Below are 17,793 nucleotides of genomic sequence, written 5' to 3' on the forward strand. Positions count from 1 at the left end.
TATCGGATAACGATGACGGCCGACCAGTACTTTTCTTTTTGTCATAATCTTCAACATTTTTTAAGAAATTGTGTATTACTCTACAACTTCATCTTATTACTGTCGGTATTTTTGCTACTGATAACGGTTGCTGTTTTAGTTCAAGAATTTGCTTTTTTTCAGACTCGTTTAATTTGTTTCCGCATCCTATACTTGTACTGAGCAATTTCTAAACATGTTAATAGAGTGTGTTATCATTTCGACCTTAGTATGCAACAGTTTTTCTTTATTGCATATAAACATCTACGACATTGTGACTTATTTCCAGCGAGCCGCATATCCTGAGCTCATAATGATTTGATATTATACGTTACAGACGAATAACTTTACATGCGTCATTGAGAAATTAAAGATAACACACTTGGGTTATCTTTTTGATGAGGAGTGTAGAAGTTATAATTACCCATATCTACAGTGCTGGACAAAAGTATTGGCACAGCAAGATTGTTATGATACAAATGCTTATAACTATTAAACAAATTGATTTAAACAAAAAACTTTTTGACGTATTTATTTATTATCTATCCTAGTTTATTACATAACAAGAGCAACAATATAAATAAAATAATACGCAAAATAATAACAAAAATATATTTTTTGAACATTTTATGGGTGGACAAAAGTATTGGCACAGTAGAATATTTACGCTTATAACTAATTACATAATAAACTTCTAATATTTTGTTGGCAGTCCTTTTCTTTTAAGGACTTCCTTTAATCTTCTTAATTATAACACTCGATCAGTGAAACTGGAGACTTCAGTTATTAAACAACAAAAAACCAAGAAAGAGTAATAATGTCTAGAAAAACGAAAGAAACCACAATTGAAGAAAGAAAAATAATATTAAATTTATATAAGATGAATAAATCTTACAACGAAATTGCACAAATCATAAACAGAAGTCGTTTTACTGTGCGTTCAGTCATAAAACGCTTTAAAAGTGAAGAAAATCTAGAGAATCAAATTAGGAGTGGTCGCCCTTCTAAGGTAACAATTCGAGAAAAAAGGAAAATCGTAAATATTGTAAAGAAGGATCCAAAAACTAATTCGACTGAAATTGCTTCGATGTTAAAAGCTGAGTGTGAAAAAGAAGTAAGTACCAAAACTGTACGTAGGGTATTGAAGGATGCCGGTTATTCTGCCCGTGCAGCACGAAGAAAGCCCTACATCAGTAAAATAAACCAAAAGAAAAGAGTGGAATTCGCGAAAGAGTTTGTTACGAAAGATACTGATTTTTGGGAAAAGATCATGTTTTCAGATGAAAGTAAGTTTAATATTTTTAAATCTGACGGCAGAATATTAGTATGGCGAAAACCCAACACAGAGATGGACGAACTGAATCTGCAAGCCACCATGAAACATGGGGGTGGTGGTTTAATGGTGTGGGGATGTATGGCATCATCGGGTGTAGGAGAACTTATATTCATTGATGAGATAATGGATAAATATGTATATTTAAATATACTCAAGCAAAATCTTTTGAAAAGTACTCAAAAATTAAACCTCCCCAGGGATTTCTATTTTCAGCAGGATCGAGATCCTAAACATATGGCGTATATTGTTCGTCAGTGGATAATATATAATACTGCCCACACATTAAACACACCACCTCAAAGTCCCGATATGAATCCCATTGAGCACGTGTGGAACGAATTGGAAAAAAGAATTAGGAAACATAATATCACAAGCAAGTCTGAACTGAAGAAAGTTCTTCTGCAGGAATGGAGCAATATTGTACCTGAATTCACTAAAAAATTAGTCCACTCGATGCCCAGAAGATTAAAGGAAGTCCTTAAAAGAAAAGGACTGCCAACAAAATATTAGAAGTTTATTATGTAATTAGTTATAAGCGTAAATATTCTACTGTGCCAATAGTTTTGTCCACCCATAAAATGTTCAAAAAATATATTTTTGTTATTATTTTGCGTATTATTTTATTTATATTGTTGCTCTTGTTATGTAATAAACTAGAATAGATAATAAATAAATACGTCAAAAAGTTTTTTGTTTAAATCAATTTGTTTAGTAGTTATAAGCATTTCTATCATAACAATCATGCTGTGCCAATACTTTTGTCCAGCACTGTATATCTTTCTAAGAAACAAAATTTAATTCCTATAAAATGTTCATTTTTGTAACACAAATTATATTAAATTAAAATAATCATTATCAAATGTTTTTTATTAGTCAATATTATTTTACTCAACACTAGAAGAGAGTTTCAAAAAGCAAGTTATGATCATCTATAATTATTGTATACGGAAATTTTGAAAAGAATATGAAGAACTTCCAGGCAATTGTAAGAAAATGTCGGATATCCTTCAAATGGAAGTATATTTAAATTAAATTTAAGTAAAAACTGTAAAGAGTATACAAAGAGTACGTAGACAAGTACTCAAAAAACCCCTGCTCTTATATGTGGGAAAATATAGTGACGGGGCAAAAGTATGTGAACTCGCCAGTAAGTTTAACAAAAATAGAATGTTTTTGGGGCATTGATCTCTGACAGTTAGAGAAATTTTGATGATCCACGAAAACGGAGTGATACCTGTGTGAACACGTCTATATGTTCGAGACCAGTCCATCAATATTACCAAAACTGTCCTGACTCAAGTTCGTCGACCGGCGTCAAGCAACAAAAACAGCATTGGCTAACCGAAAATAGAATATACTTTGTCTATCGATGAGTTACCCATTAAAGAAATAAATTCAATCATGAAAAAGCGATAAAACAAATGAATTTGAATCAATTCCTCCGTGCAAAAGCTAAATTTTTCAAACATAGTCTCTTTAAGAATATATTTTTAATTCATTTAAAACATTCATTTTAGTAATATAAATTATTTTAAGCAAAAATATTTGTCACCAAATATGCAGGAGTTCTTTGTTGAAGAGAGTAGTAATTAACTATTTTACGCTCACTACCAGGACAATAATGTGTTTAACGATGAATCAGCGTGTGCACATAGACACACAACTCCACGCGATTTTCTAACAAGATTAAATTAGTTTACGCGAGTGTTCAAGGATTACTTATCGGATAAATCACGTAATGGTATTTAACGCTAACGTTTAACATCTGACACGATCACACTAGTCCTTGAAAGAAAAAAAACGTTAAAAATAGATATATAGAAAACCCCTATAGATATATAGGCACCCCGCTGGGAGTAGCCACCCATATGCTATATTTATTTTTATTTTATTTTTTTTATTACCAATGAGATATAACGCTTTACCAAATGTCCTTCAGGATAAATTGTAAATACCAAAATAAACTATAAAAAAAAGAATAGGTATCGAACCACTACCTTTTTGACCTTGTTTCCCTTCGTCGCCGCGTTCTCCTTGTTCGCCCTTCGAACCTTTTTGACCTGGATATCCCGGAGGCCCTGGTGGGCCTACAAATTTTGGTATAGCGTCACGATAGTCACTGATCTTTCCTGGTGGACCTGGAGGACCTGGATAACCTTGTGGTCCCGGGAGCCCTTGATCTCCCTTCAACCCTGGAAATCCCATGTCCCCCTATAAAAAAACAAATTGAATATAAGTATCATAATACCCACACTCAGCGATTCAGGATCAAATGGCAGCCACTGTAAATGTATTCTAATTACAGTGATCTCTCAAAATGTCTTGTAATAATTTTTATCTTACATATATAAAAATAATAAACTCACTCTTTCACCGTTTTCTCCTTTTGCTCCAGGTAGTCCAATTGGCCCAATAGATCCTTTAGGACCTGGATTTCCGGGAAATCCACGTGCACCAGTGAATCCTTGTGGTCCCTAGTAAGTATCGTAATATCGTAAAGTAGGATAAATAAAAAAACATAAATAAGGTTGTATTTATAGGAACGCACTACTTTGCCTTGCTCTCCAGGTGACCCGCGTAAACCCGGCTGTCCAGGTAAACCGGGTTCTCCGATTGGTCCAGGTGGTCCGGGTAATCCGGTTAAACCAGGTAAACCCTAAATAAATATTATATTAGATAGATAGATTGTACTGATATTAGGTAATTTCCACTTTAGGAAGAAATAAGCATTTGATAGGACTTTAAATTTCAGATGAAGATGACAATCAGTCTTTCTAAAATATTTAGAATAGGTAGATAGGAAGAATGTATATGTAATTCCTAAATCAAGTAAAAAAGCTGTTTAGACAGTATGGAATCAGTCAACAGTTTATTATATTTTAAAGTTTCTCTCATATAAAAGACAGAAAATTTGACTTATCGTTTCTTCACTGTAATTTCATACTATGTATACTTTAATCTTTTCTTGCATTTACTTTCTTTGAGCAATATAACAAAGGATATCTCTATTTATCTAAAAATAATTTTAGTACTATTACCTTATACTTAATCCTATGCAAGGTATTAAAGAAGATTTTTAAATCAAGTTAGCATTTAATATTAAATATGATTCATATATGAACTTTATGTAAATGTATTACTTGGACAATATCAAGTGTCGAATCAGATGGAAATATTTATCACTAAAGAGAAGCTCTGACTCACATTAGTGCCATTAATTCCCGGTGGTCCCTGTGGACAGATAATTTCGCAGCCAGGTCTTCTCTGAGGTAATAAAGGGCTGCTAAGGCTCTTCTGCAATTACGTTAATTACAACCGTGGGATCTTAATGGATTGCGAAGTTGTGTAATATATATAGACTTACCGGCAGTTCCTCACAGGTCTCTCTCTCTGGCCTCGTAGGATCGCAATTTAAAACCATCCACTGAATATCGATCTAGAGACATATTTTCGAGAAGAAGCAAATATTACGTTAAGAGTAAAAAGTAAGAATGCGAATAGACGAGCACTTGAAATGAGCTTTTAACTCTACCCTTTAAAATAGCATCTTAGAAAGGAAGCCCAAGAACCTTCTTTGTAAAAAGAAACTCTATCAGAGACCATACATTATTTATTAATTTTGATTTGTATTCATTCATGGAATTGAGGTGGTACTTGAAAAAGCAGCCTGCACTTTATACTTTAAGATAGCGCGTTAAAAAACAGTTTGGAAATCTCCTCGCAAAAAGACGCTCTGTAGGAAATAATATATTATTCTTCTAGTCATAAAAGATATAATCTAGCAAACACGAAGATGGCACCCCGCTGGGGGTAGCCACCCACATACTATATTTTATTTTTATTTTTTTTATTCCCTAATAACTAAGATATAATACTTTACCAAATGTCCTTCAGGACAAATTGTAAAAACCAAAATAAACTATATAAAAAAAAGAAATTATTCTTCTAGAACATTCTACTTGAAAATCGAATAAAAATTTCGCTATCGTATTTAATGATTTGTTATGGTATTTATTAATTTTAATTCATATTCATTCATGAAATTAGTACCGCTAACAATATTCGGAAAGCATTTTGCATTTTATATTTTACAATGATTGTCTTAGAAAAAAATTTCATAAAACGAAATTTTATGTAATCTTTAAAACGTATTATTAAAAAATCGATTACTTTATCAGCATGTTACGTTATTTACAGTTTACGGTTTATTTTTAGTTTTTGACGTTCCGTCACAAAATTGGTCTAATAATGTTCATTATGTTTTCCCGTACGCGTTGCGCTTCTAAACTTTGTGCGTACTAAATCTAACTTGTCCCAGTTACGTCTTAGCCTCGTTCATTATATAGTGTTTATTAATTAAGTGTTTCTTAATTGTCTCATGCGACGGATACATTTCTCGCATGAACCAACGGGAGTTATCCCCCGCGAATGTGTCACGGCGCAGTGTTCTGTGAAATTCGCGTGTTTTACGTTACAATCATACGCCTTTTGATCCTCGCTCAGTTGATCGAAATTAGTCGAATAAAAGATCTAAAAGACTCTTCCGACGTTCCGGGAACATCCATTATAATGTTTAGTGAAACACGGTCATGTGGTTATATAAGAATAATACCATATATATGATATAATACAGCGTATCATAGAAATCAGTTATAGTTTTGTTGCTTACATCTTTTGTTCAAAAAATATTTCTTATTCGTTTTTCTAAATTTTCTGTTTGTCCATGAAATTAAAGCTGAATTATCTCATATATTCATATTTGTCAAAATGATATTATGATTAATGGACTGCACATTTTTATGCATTTATGGAAAATTAAAAAATGCATGAAGTATATATAATATGTAAAATTATGTAAAATATTTAAGGTAAGGTACTCGTTATAATATTTAACGAATGAAACAAATCTCTAAGTTTTATTCCTTTACCTATTTTTACATAATATGAATTCACGTCAATATTTGTAGTCTAGTAATAAGACAATAACCATTAGGGTAGTATATTTTGTAAAAATTATCCCCCTATGCAAATCGTTTTGACTAATTTCAATATTTTAATCATTCAAATCTAGATTTACATACACGATATTTTATTATTTCATAAAAAATTCCGCAGTAGGTCATCGATAAAATAATGTCAACAAAATAGACGATAAATGCGTAATGCATCGAAATTATCTAATGAGCAGCGAGTTTGCTGTAAGCGACACTGCTGATCTTATGTCTTCTATATACAGTATACGCAATGTCAAAGGTGAACGATCGAACTTACCGGTACAGTAATATTTTTGCTGTGTGATATTTTCGATATCGATATCTCGCCATCTACTTTGATTGTTCCTCGTGGATTCAACTCTTGTGTGTCAATATATTCGCAATCTATATATAGCACCAGCCTATCCTTGAAGACTCCAATGTTAATTTTGTGCCAGTTTTTGTCGAAGATCTGTTTCAATCAAACGTCTTACCAAAATGTTTTGCTAGGTAAATATTAAACTTATAATAATAAAATTTATTTGCTACTTTCTCTAATTAAAAGGCTTATAACAAAAATGACCCTTGTCCATTTCCGTCTTTTTTCAAGAAAACGAAAGGATACTTTAGTATTTTAAATTTCTGTTCGATGCATTCTAATCTTTTCTAACTTACTATATTACGAAATACTGTGAGCAAACTGTAAATGTATCTGCAATTATATCAATTAGACAGAAAGAATTATCTTTAATTATATTACGAAGTTGTGAAATTTCCATAAACGTTGTTTTAGAACCGTTTAATTTTTATCAATTTATCATTTATCATCTATCAATGATAAGTCAATTTATCATAATATCGATTCCATTATGTTGTAAATTTCGCTTCGGACGAATAGGATACATTATTGTGTAAAAAGTCAAAAATTTGACAAGAATTATTTTTCTCATGAAACCCCCAATTCTTTTCTCCGCTGTAAAATTCTATTAATTTTCAAGATATTTAACGAGGTGTTTTTGAATAGAATTCTTTTCTTATTAAATAGATAATCTTGAGCAATCAGGAGGCAATTTTCTGCTGCTGCATTCAAAACATCTCCGGTTCATTAAGAACGCGACGCTTAACATTTCTTTGAAGCGTTATAAATGACACAACGAATGGTACTCTCATCAGTATTTTTAATACTATACGGATCGCGAACGCGTTCTTTTGCGTTAGGTCTCCCTGAAAAACCTCTAAACTATTTCACACGAGGCTTATGCAATGGCCCGTGACACGATTTCCGACGTCAAGATATGATTCATACGCCAACGCAGTTTCTCGATTGATATTTGACAGGAGGCTTGAGTTTTTACATGAGAATGCCGCGAGATCGTTGATGATATCCGCGGTCATGCTCGTCACTCGTGGCCCGTTTTAATCATCACGCGATCCACGCTGACATTTTTAAGAGGCGATTGCATTAAATATGGCTTGATGTGACAGCTATCGAATTGATTACTGGAAATGCACTTGGCTTGCCGATATTTCGCTCTACTTTAAATACTAATCTAAGAAACTTTTCTACTTATAGAAATGAACCTAATTAACACCAATTAATATTATTATTAAAATCTAATAGAATGCCATTATCAAAATCTAAAAGAATAAAGAAAATAAATAGAAAAATCTAAAAGGATAAATATAAATTAATCTAAGAAACGACGATACTTCTGTACTTATAAAAATCAACTTAATCGACACTAATTAATAACATTATCTCTAACAATGTTGTAAAAATTTTACTCACACGATCGGCCGAGAACGATACCGTTTCAAGTTCCCCTGTCTGCTTCTTCATGGATAAATCCAAAGTCTGAATTTTTGGGTTCATTGCGATTAAAAACTGGGGCTCGTTTTCCATGTCGACGATTCTGATAATGTGCCAAGTATACTTTGGCAGTTTTCTGGCCCTAAATGTGCAAGCCGTACTGAATTCCTCTGGCAATCCGTTTGGGAGTATAACTCTAACAAACAATATAAAAAAGAGGCTTTGTATGTCAGTATATGTAACCATCGAAAAATAGTCAGTTTTGTAAATTTTAACAGTAACCGTATCGGCACTTCACATATATCTATTCTTATCGTAATCGATCATTTGACGTTGTCAACAAATAGACGTTGTTACATAAATAAACACTTAAAAAAAAAACAAATAGACGTTGTTCTTTCGAAAAAAATTGTCAATTTATTGTAGGAAATAATGCACAGCATAACTTTTAAATAATAATAAAATAATCAATCATATATTTTTATTTTTATATGTAATATAAACAAAAGGTGATTATCGAACAAATCATCCTTACTTTGAAGTTGAAATTTTTAAACTTAGAACTTCGTTCGTCTGAACACTCTTCACCTATATCGTTTCGTATGTTTTTCAACAACTTCCTCAATGAACGTGTGAACATATTCAGGAATAAAAAAAAAATACAGAACCAATGTATTGAATATTACGAGATTTGTTAATTCCTTGACGTATTTGATTTCTCGTTGGCTTCGATCTGTAAATTCTCAAATGATACTGCATTTAGGTTTCGTTTAGCTATAGAGAACTTATTATGAGAGGAGTATATTCTTAAGAAGTATTTCTTGAGAGTCTTTGTTAAGACTCTGTTGTGTTCAGGCGTTACTACAGATGTACGCAACTATAATTGATTAGATCTTACTCGAGTTCTCAGAACTAAGGTCCCACGTAGAGAACTTTAGAAAAAGATGTAAATTTGTCGACCGGTCGCGGTAAACAGATCAGGCGATAAATTTTCCCCAGTAGAAGAAAAAAAAAATTGAGAAATTGATTAACCAGATAATATAAGAATTTAAATAAAATTAGATAAACAAAAAAAAAATAACAATGAATGTACAATTTTAAATTAAATTTTGAAACTGATCATTTGACCGGGCTTCGTAAGGTTAGCGTTAAACGTCGTTGGCAAATAGGTTGATAAAACTTACTTGGTTGGTTGAGTGATGTCTGTATCTTTTTCCAATCTGTAGGCGATTTGTACACGATTGCTACCTCTGACTCGCGTCACGTCAGTGTAATGTGCCTCCAAAAGATCTAGTTTCAACTTGCTGATGAAGTCGAATGTTTGAAGATCGTCCTCGCCCTGTTTGTATCCCTCGCATGGTCCACGAGGAGAATTTAAAATTGTTTTCTCCCCAGATGTATATTCTACGAATGTCCAAAATATTAGAACCTTGCAAAATATTTAATAATGTTTTATTATTTGTATCTTTCTTTTAAAACCATAACTATTTTCTTTCTATAATACTTTTTTGTAACTTCCTATCGTTTCAAGTAAATATATTTTTAAATAAATAATATATGGAGATCACAAGGAAAAACATGGTAATATTATCTTATGATAGAGCAATATAGGTTGTTAATGTCATAAAAAAAATTTTTATATATATAAAACGGAAAATCATGCATATTATAGACGATTCTCTTATACTTTCTCAAACATACGAAATTTATTAAGAATAGAAAAACACGATTGGATCTAAAAGTGATCTGATGATTATATAAGTAATTATATACATTATACGTGAGCAAGATTATTTTTATCGGACAAAGTTGATACCTATTATTACAATTACTTTAGAAACAACTGATAAATCGAAAAGCAATAGTTAAAACACACAGAGGCGCAATAAAGTGTATGAGAGAAGTACACATATATTCGCATATTGATAGTGTGAGGTGACATCATTAGGAAGAAATGATGCCCTATTGTTACACAACCCAATAAGTTTCTACTTGAATTATTCTGATCAGACGTTGCTGATGGTATTATTCTCACGACAATATAAGCATCGTTCAAATACAATACAACAATTGCATACATACCTAAGTATGTATACAAGGTGTTTCAGAGCTCAACCAACAAACTTTGCCAACATGTTGATGACAGGCACATTAGTATAGCATTTTTGTGCTCAAAATGACCCAAACGTGTTGACAAAATTGAGATCTGAAACACACCTTGAGATGACCGGTAACGCTTATGCGATATAATAATAAGTTAAATATAAAGATAATAGGCGAGTAATAGATATTATTATATGAAATAGAATTTTGTATGTGCTTCGTTTTATGAACCTCTAACCAGAAGCAACTCATCGCTGTTTTAGTCAAATAAAAGAAATGCTTCCAACGAGACATATCGTGTTTCTGAAGGTTATAGGGGAAAGACGTGACAAGTAACATTTCCTCTTTCTGTTTTTCATAGAACAGCAATTTTGTAATTCAGTGTATTGAAAACCAACCGAAGAAAATAAAATCTGAATATTGATGAAAAATATACATATCCATATACATATATATCTATATGTGTATATAGCGTAAATGTTAGTCTCTTTTATGTAGTTAACATAACATAGTTAATATATTTAAATATTAATTATATTTCAAAACTTACTCGTACGTGTGAATTGCACAAGCACGAATATCCATATTGAGAAGTACATCCGCAGATCCAAGTTGATCCTATAACAATAAGTAGTAAATATACATAGTTTATAAATAACAAATTCTATAACAACAACATAACACGAACAATAGATAGAGGTAGTATTTACCTGTGATTTATTTTTATACAGTCAAAACAAAAATAACAGCATACGTAAGTTACACCTCTACATATTACTACAAAATATAAATAGATCAAGGGCGTAAAATGTTCTATAGATTACATATATTATTATTATTAACACAATTTTATAGAAAAAAAGTAGTGTCGATCCTGCCAGGATTCGAACCTGGAATCTTCTGATCCGTAGTCAGACGCGTTATCCGTTGCGCCACAGGACCTTAATGGTTATAAATTTTACTCTTTATTATTTAAATATAATAATAAACTAAAATTTAATCAAGGCATTCATTGAAGGAAGAATTGATGCTAAAGATAAATACGGCCCACCGTATTAACGTACGTAAAAAAACCACGAATGAAAGAGAAAGGTTCAAAAATCATCTTGATAAAAGGGGATATACCAGTGAGACAATACTAATGCAACGATGAAACTTTTTTATTTTTAATTTTTGTTAAATAGAACTTATACCAAAGTAATTGTAAAGTTTTTCGAATTAAAAGAAGATCAAATACGATATAATTTGTAGCATGTTTACTTATTTAATGACATAAACTTATATTCTTTCATCTATTAAATATCTATGTAAAAGTTATTTAAACCATATCGTGTTTGGTCTTATTTTAACCAGAAAAATTTCATAATACGTTAGTAAAAGTTTGATTTAAAAAAATTAAAAGCGCAAAAGTTCCATCAGTATCTCATGCGCATTTGAATTCGGATAAAACTACACTACTCATCATAAGTCGTCGAACTTCACTGTATATCAAACAAAGGGAGTAGTAGGGCCCCTTGCGGAGAATTCTCTCCATGATGGGAATGACGACCGAATGACAACCGGATGCCGAACGAGAGAGTTTCACCGAGTGTAATACATACATATATGGGAGTGTACTGTACATATTTTAATTTTGTTTCATGTTTCTTTCTCATAAAAAATTAAAAAAATAATAATCTTCAAGACAAATAATCAGCAATTTGATATTTTGGCTTTTCGTTAAATTTAAATTTCTTACTACAATTTATTTATTTATAATAATATAATTTATTATTGTTTTGTCTATTCTTAATAAACAAACGCACAAAAAATTTATAATTATTTTATTATACAACCAAATATTTGCATTTAATGTCATATTAATATTTGATTTAATATTTTTGACTGATGATTTTGTGAATAAATTTAAATGAACTCCGGCGTATCCTGTGTATTATACGTATATATGTTTTTTGTGGGGCATGTTTAGTTTGGTATAGTGCGTTCATGATTATCTCCATGTAACTTGATACAACTTGATAATTTCTCACAGTATAATCTGCCTGAACAATATATATATACACATAATATGCATTATGTATCCATGTATATATTTTCTTATAGTATTTGAAAATACAATAGAAATAAATTTATTAAAATATGGATGTGCAAAAACAAAATATATTTATAATATATTTATAATGTTTTACAACTTATATTATACAATATTAAATATATGTATGTCATATGTATATCATAATAATTATAAACACATTTTCAAATATAAAATATAAATTTTTACGGTATTACAATTTTCTTTTACTTTTGCCTTTAGAGAATCTATTCGGAAATTATTCTCTTCAAGAATCAAAGATATTAAACATTTTTAGGTATAAGTCAGAAAATAACATGAATAAATTTGTATAGTCTGAATATATCTCAATAAAAACGTTGTTTCTTTTCTTTAAAAATAGAACTTTAGTTGGCACGAACATCTAATTTTATGTTCCGAATGGTGCATAAGTAAAGAAGCACATAATAATGTAGATACGTAAATGTAAAGAATATTCTTTTGAATTTACTTTCTTTTTTATTCTTATACATTATACATTCGTCTTATCTCTGGTTGGACAGTAACAATACTGTGTCGGAAATTCTTTTTCGTTATTGGCACCAGTAAGACAAATACATACATATATGCAGCATTAGTCAACCACAGCATAGCATAAGTGGAGGCAAGACAGAATAAAATAAGGACGGGGATTGGTTGTGTTATATACAACCTTGCTTCGGATTGGTTGAATCTCATGGGTCTTATCGGATTACTTGACTATGACTACGTGACGTTGCCACACTGCTATGTTGGGTCTACCAAAGTTTCAGTTTTCTGTGTTCCGTTGAATTGAATTGAAGGAGAAAAATTTGTACATGTATTTTTATATTTTTATCAATTAGCCGGAACTAATTATCTTTGTAATTATAGACAAAATATCAATCTTATAGTCATAGCAGTGGGGATATTGTTTACATTCGGCAACATTGGAATTGCGCCATCTCACGCAATTTTTCTTTCATGTGATGTATACCTATATCAAATTTATAGAGTTTCTCAATAGTTTTTGGGATGAAGGTTTTAATTTCTTCTCAACAATGTGATATGATGAAGGAGAAAAATCTCTATCTATCTATCTGTAAGTACTGAATTTTTACAGAATATTTAATATTTTGAAGTGTTTATTATATACGTATAATAGTAGAAAATAAAAGATAAATGTTACTCATTTATTTAATTAAAAATAAAATAAATTATTTAATTTGCAAAAGATGTAAATTCCTTTTTTCCTGTTTCTACAAAATTAGTAACTAACGGAGAAATAAAATAAGTTTACTATTTTAGTTTATAATACTTTATAAGGTATTTTATAGTTTTATAGTTTTATCTCCATTTGATGTATTTCTAGAAAGCATCTGTAGAAAAAAGTATTTCTACCAATAACAAGAATATTTTAAAAATCATAATGGACATTTTTGTTTCCTCTTTTTAACAATGAATCCAGCATTTATTTATATATACATTCGACAATGCCTTATGTAAAATTTGATGAGCATCCGTGCAAATTGTTCTATAAAACAGATATATTATATCAATTTATTTTAAAAAATAACCGCAATGAAGAGGCAACACTAAAGAGAAAGTATCTCATAAATTAAACTCATATTATAAACTTATATTAATAATAAATAATAATGTATTAAATATATATTAATATTAAATCCATTCCTATCGTTACAACTCACGTATTTATTACATCTTGATCAAACATATTTCAAAATGTTATTTTCATCTATAAACTGAATGAATAATGAATAATGTTATCAATTTGCAATGTAAAAAATAATCAGTCTCATCATTTTATGTTTCCAGAAATTCATTACTTTTAGAAGATGGCGCCACATATACAACGGGACTACAACGCTATTGGAGATCCAGGCAGATACTCACTGAGGACACTCAAGCATGGTGAAAAAAATTGTTTCCAACCATACACTTTTGACGTGTCTAAAATAAACAGTAAAGAGGATTTCTTTCGTTGTATTGGTCTTCAAATGAAAAGATTTCAGTACAAATATAGAATGTCAAACAGTGATCGTAAAATTAAAAAGATTAATATTCCCAGTGGTGTAACATTGCGTGATTGTTCTGTTATTATCCTGGGGAACACATGTAAACTATGTGGAAAGTGTTTTAAGTGTAAAATTGAGTTAGATAAGCATAATTTGTTAGAACATCAGACACATGAAAAATTTGGTAACACAACTGCGAAAGAAACTCAATGTACGGAGAAGGAAATCGAAATTTGCAAAAATTTTCCAAAATCTTTAAACCCTTCAGTAATCGAAGCTAGTAAAAATTTTGCAACAAAAGAAAACAAAAAATTACGTTTAACCTTGAAAATAGGAGAGGAAATCATTGCCAAAATATCGGTGAATAGAAAACACTTAAGGAAAGATAATGTCGACATGTGGACTCAAACCGAATCGAATCGTGACACTGAATTAATTGCAGACATGAATATGTATGAAAGTGTTACTTCTCGTATCGATCCTCTCATGTTCGGTAATAGTCCTTGCCAATGTTTTAACCCGTCTGTGCATACGGTACAATGCACGAATCGATATTTGGCTAGCAACATTGTAGCAAGCACACAGGCGCTTCGTGAGAAAATTATAACGCAGGAGGAAACTAACTCTTCGCACAGGTTGAAGGAGTCACGCGATATATCCGCAAATAAAAAATATGGCACTACTTTTCGTGTTACTCCAAACTCATCTCTTGAGTTAAATTTATCATTTGTGACCGAAAAGTGCAATTTACGTGAACAAGATCATGTTGAAAATGGTAATTTGGAGGAACTCTCCTCGACGCGTTCAGATGATGCTTCAATATTCAACGAAATGTGTAATAAATCGCAGTACGCTATAACATCAAAGTCAATATCGGGCTACAACAAAAAAAATGATAGTGTTACATCTTTATCAAAAAATACAAATACTCGATCAAAGAATACCATGCAAATTAATCTAGAAAACATTGACGGAAATGAGGAAACAACAAATATTAATACAAATCCAGTTCAGAAAGATTTTATTATAAACAATGCAGAAAACTATATACTGAGAAAATTACAGGATGACTCTAATGTGATACAGACAATGCTACCGGTAATCGTGCCAATAATTGTGCAAAATACAAGTGTTCCTGGTACACCTATTAAACTTATGATACAATCAGCGTCAACGGAACAAAAGGAACAGCAACTGCGGCAAAAGCAGCAGCAACAATTACAACCAGATCAGCAACTACAATTACAACAAAAACAACGATTACAAGCAGAACATCAGGAACAACCACAGCAAGGTCAACAGCAACAAGAAATTACGGAAACTTCCTCTCTCTCCACGGAAGATAATTCCAACGATGGGATACAACAGTTGAAACTTCAGGAAGAACAGCAATTACAACCGGATCAACAGTCGCAACTGCAACAAGAACAGCAACTGCAAGTCAAAGATCAGGAGCAACTACAGCAAGGTCAAAAGCAACAACAAATTGTAAAAACTCCTACTCACATCGTGAAAGATAATTCCGATGATGACGTGCAAGAAGTATTGCGAATCGTTCGGGGACGTAGCACTGCGGATGTTAATCACGAGTCACCAACTCGGTTCGAGCGAGAGATGTTGCTACATGTTGCCATTAGAGATATGAAGAGAATGGAAGGAGAAGGATGGCACTTGCTAGAGAAAGTAATCGACTCCACAGGAAGAAAATCGAAATGTAGTACCAAATGTAGCGAAACGAATGATCAGTGTATCAAAAAAATGAAGAAAATAACTGAATTGGATTCCGACTATAGAAATTCAACCAAAGAAAAATATATTTCCCATATGAAGGAACACGTTGCGAAAGTGCAAAATTATAATAACATAGCAACAATGTGTGGACCTGATAATGTAAAGGAAAATTTGATGACATGTAATGAGAATATCAATATATCATCTAAGACGATACGACAGTATAATGTTAATCGTCGTAAGGGAAAATTCGAAATAAATAACAATACGCAGAGCGTAGGAGAATCTGTTAGCCATTTTCTTATGCCTTGTTCCGGCGACATAGAAAGTAGGAATAAAGGACCCATCGTAATAGATCTAGTCAATGGTACCGATGAATAGCAATAGAAACTATTGGATCGGTAGATAGCAAGCATAGCTTTATGAGAATTATGTCGAATTGCGAGCAGCTATTGCAGTGGTGGATACGTTCTCAGAATATGTAATACATATATTACGAAATGAATATGTGAAGTACCTTTAATGTGGCCAACTATTCAACTTTCATTACTTGTAATGTCGTCTTTCGTTGTATTACGTTTTTTTATATTTCATAAATTACATGTACATGTATATTAAAACATATATGCGTACTGATCAAACGCAAGTTCAATATGTACTATGTTCGAATTAAATGAACAGGAACTGCACTTAAATGTTACTTAGTGTTATCGCTGCCAAAATGTTCCAAAAGCTACTTATGTTTGTGTTATACGTAACTTGACTTTGAATTTTGTGTAAAGTAAAGAAAATATAGATATATGTATATTATCTAAATGCGCAAATAATATAAATAAGATGTTTACCTAAATGCGCAAAATATGTGTTTTGTATCAGTATTATTACTTATTTCAGTAATATTCACCCAATTTCATCTTTTGTTATTTTGTACTAGATTATTTACATTGAATAGAGTTATACTCTGCTGTACAGAATTATAATAATACATATATACGTATAGTAATTTAAGAATTTTATATCTCTTTTTAATAAATGTTCTTCGAAATGGAGAAACACAATCTGAGTTTTTTTCTATCACATCACAATAGAAAGTTATAACGATACACTTTTGAAAGTTATAAAAAAATGCGCTGCATACAATCGAAACAAAAATATAATAAAAATTATTACACTCGATATTATTGAAATTAAAAGAGCACAGAAATTATTCGTCCTTTGAAACAAATATGCTGTTGAAAGTTCCAGTTAAAATTTATCAACAAGGATATTGTCATTTACGATCAACGAAAAGAATTATCACTTGCACAGCAAGTGCATTACAGCACAATGGAGATAGTGATTTAAGATTTAAAGATAGAAATGCTCCATCTATCACGTGCGATATGATAGAGGAGGAATGTAAATTAAATACCTACGGAACGATTGAATACTAACAAGGTCATTGAATTACAATGTTAGTTAAGGAATTTAAATTTCCATCAAACCTCTTGATTTTTTCGGTAGGTAAAATAATATGCGTAAATAATAAAGAACAAAAGTATAGATGGAAGAATTATATGTACTTCAGAAAAAATTGAAACATAACAACAAATTGAAAGTCCTTAAGTATTCTTAATATATCTAACTCAGATATGTTTACGAATAGACTTTCGAAAAGGACAATTGGAAGATAATTTTATATTTTTGAATTTGGAAATGTTATTTTATATCGTTTATAT

General features: G+C 31.1%; 2 protein-coding genes and 1 non-coding gene across 7 annotated transcripts in view; 1 reads left to right on the plus strand and 2 right to left on the minus strand.

Annotated features, from left to right (window-relative positions):
* LOC132906163 (collagen alpha-2(IX) chain-like) overlaps positions 1 to 17,793 on the minus strand; it is a 33,766-nt gene that overhangs the window by 14,958 nt on the left and 1,015 nt on the right. For 3 of the 5 annotated variants that reach the window (XM_060958104.1, XM_060958096.1, XM_060958070.1), the window contains exons 2-10: positions 10,791 to 10,858; positions 9,322 to 9,541; positions 8,117 to 8,333; positions 6,626 to 6,799; positions 4,719 to 4,790; positions 4,559 to 4,648; positions 3,903 to 4,010; positions 3,721 to 3,828; positions 3,352 to 3,565 (exon numbers count right to left, since the gene is read on the minus strand). In XM_060958104.1, the coding sequence (XP_060814087.1) occupies positions 3,352 to 3,565; positions 3,721 to 3,828; positions 3,903 to 4,010; positions 4,559 to 4,648; positions 4,719 to 4,790; positions 6,626 to 6,799; positions 8,117 to 8,333; positions 9,322 to 9,541; positions 10,791 to 10,839 (1,252 nt within the window). In that variant the 5' untranslated portion in view covers positions 10,840 to 10,858. Of the gene's footprint in view, positions 1 to 3,351; positions 3,566 to 3,720; positions 3,829 to 3,902; positions 4,011 to 4,558; positions 4,649 to 4,718; positions 4,791 to 6,625; positions 6,800 to 8,116; positions 8,334 to 9,321; positions 9,542 to 10,790; positions 10,859 to 10,928; positions 10,967 to 17,793 lie in introns of those variants that run through there. The other 2 variants (XM_060958078.1, XM_060958089.1) reach the window with 2 other exon arrangements.
* Trnar-acg (transfer RNA arginine (anticodon ACG)) lies at positions 11,110 to 11,182 on the minus strand. The gene has a single exon. It is a non-coding gene; the product is annotated as a tRNA-Arg (tRNA).
* On the plus strand, positions 14,140 to 17,133 carry LOC132906054 (bromodomain-containing protein DDB_G0280777-like). Its single transcript, XM_060957905.1, has one exon. It carries the CDS (start codon positions 14,165 to 14,167, stop codon positions 16,454 to 16,456), a length of 2,292 nt encoding a protein of 763 aa, XP_060813888.1. The 5' UTR covers positions 14,140 to 14,164; the 3' UTR covers positions 16,457 to 17,133.

This window comes from Bombus pascuorum, chromosome 1, assembly GCF_905332965.1.
Source record: "Bombus pascuorum chromosome 1, iyBomPasc1.1, whole genome shotgun sequence".
NCBI classification, from domain to species: Eukaryota; Metazoa; Arthropoda; class Insecta; order Hymenoptera; family Apidae; genus Bombus; species Bombus pascuorum.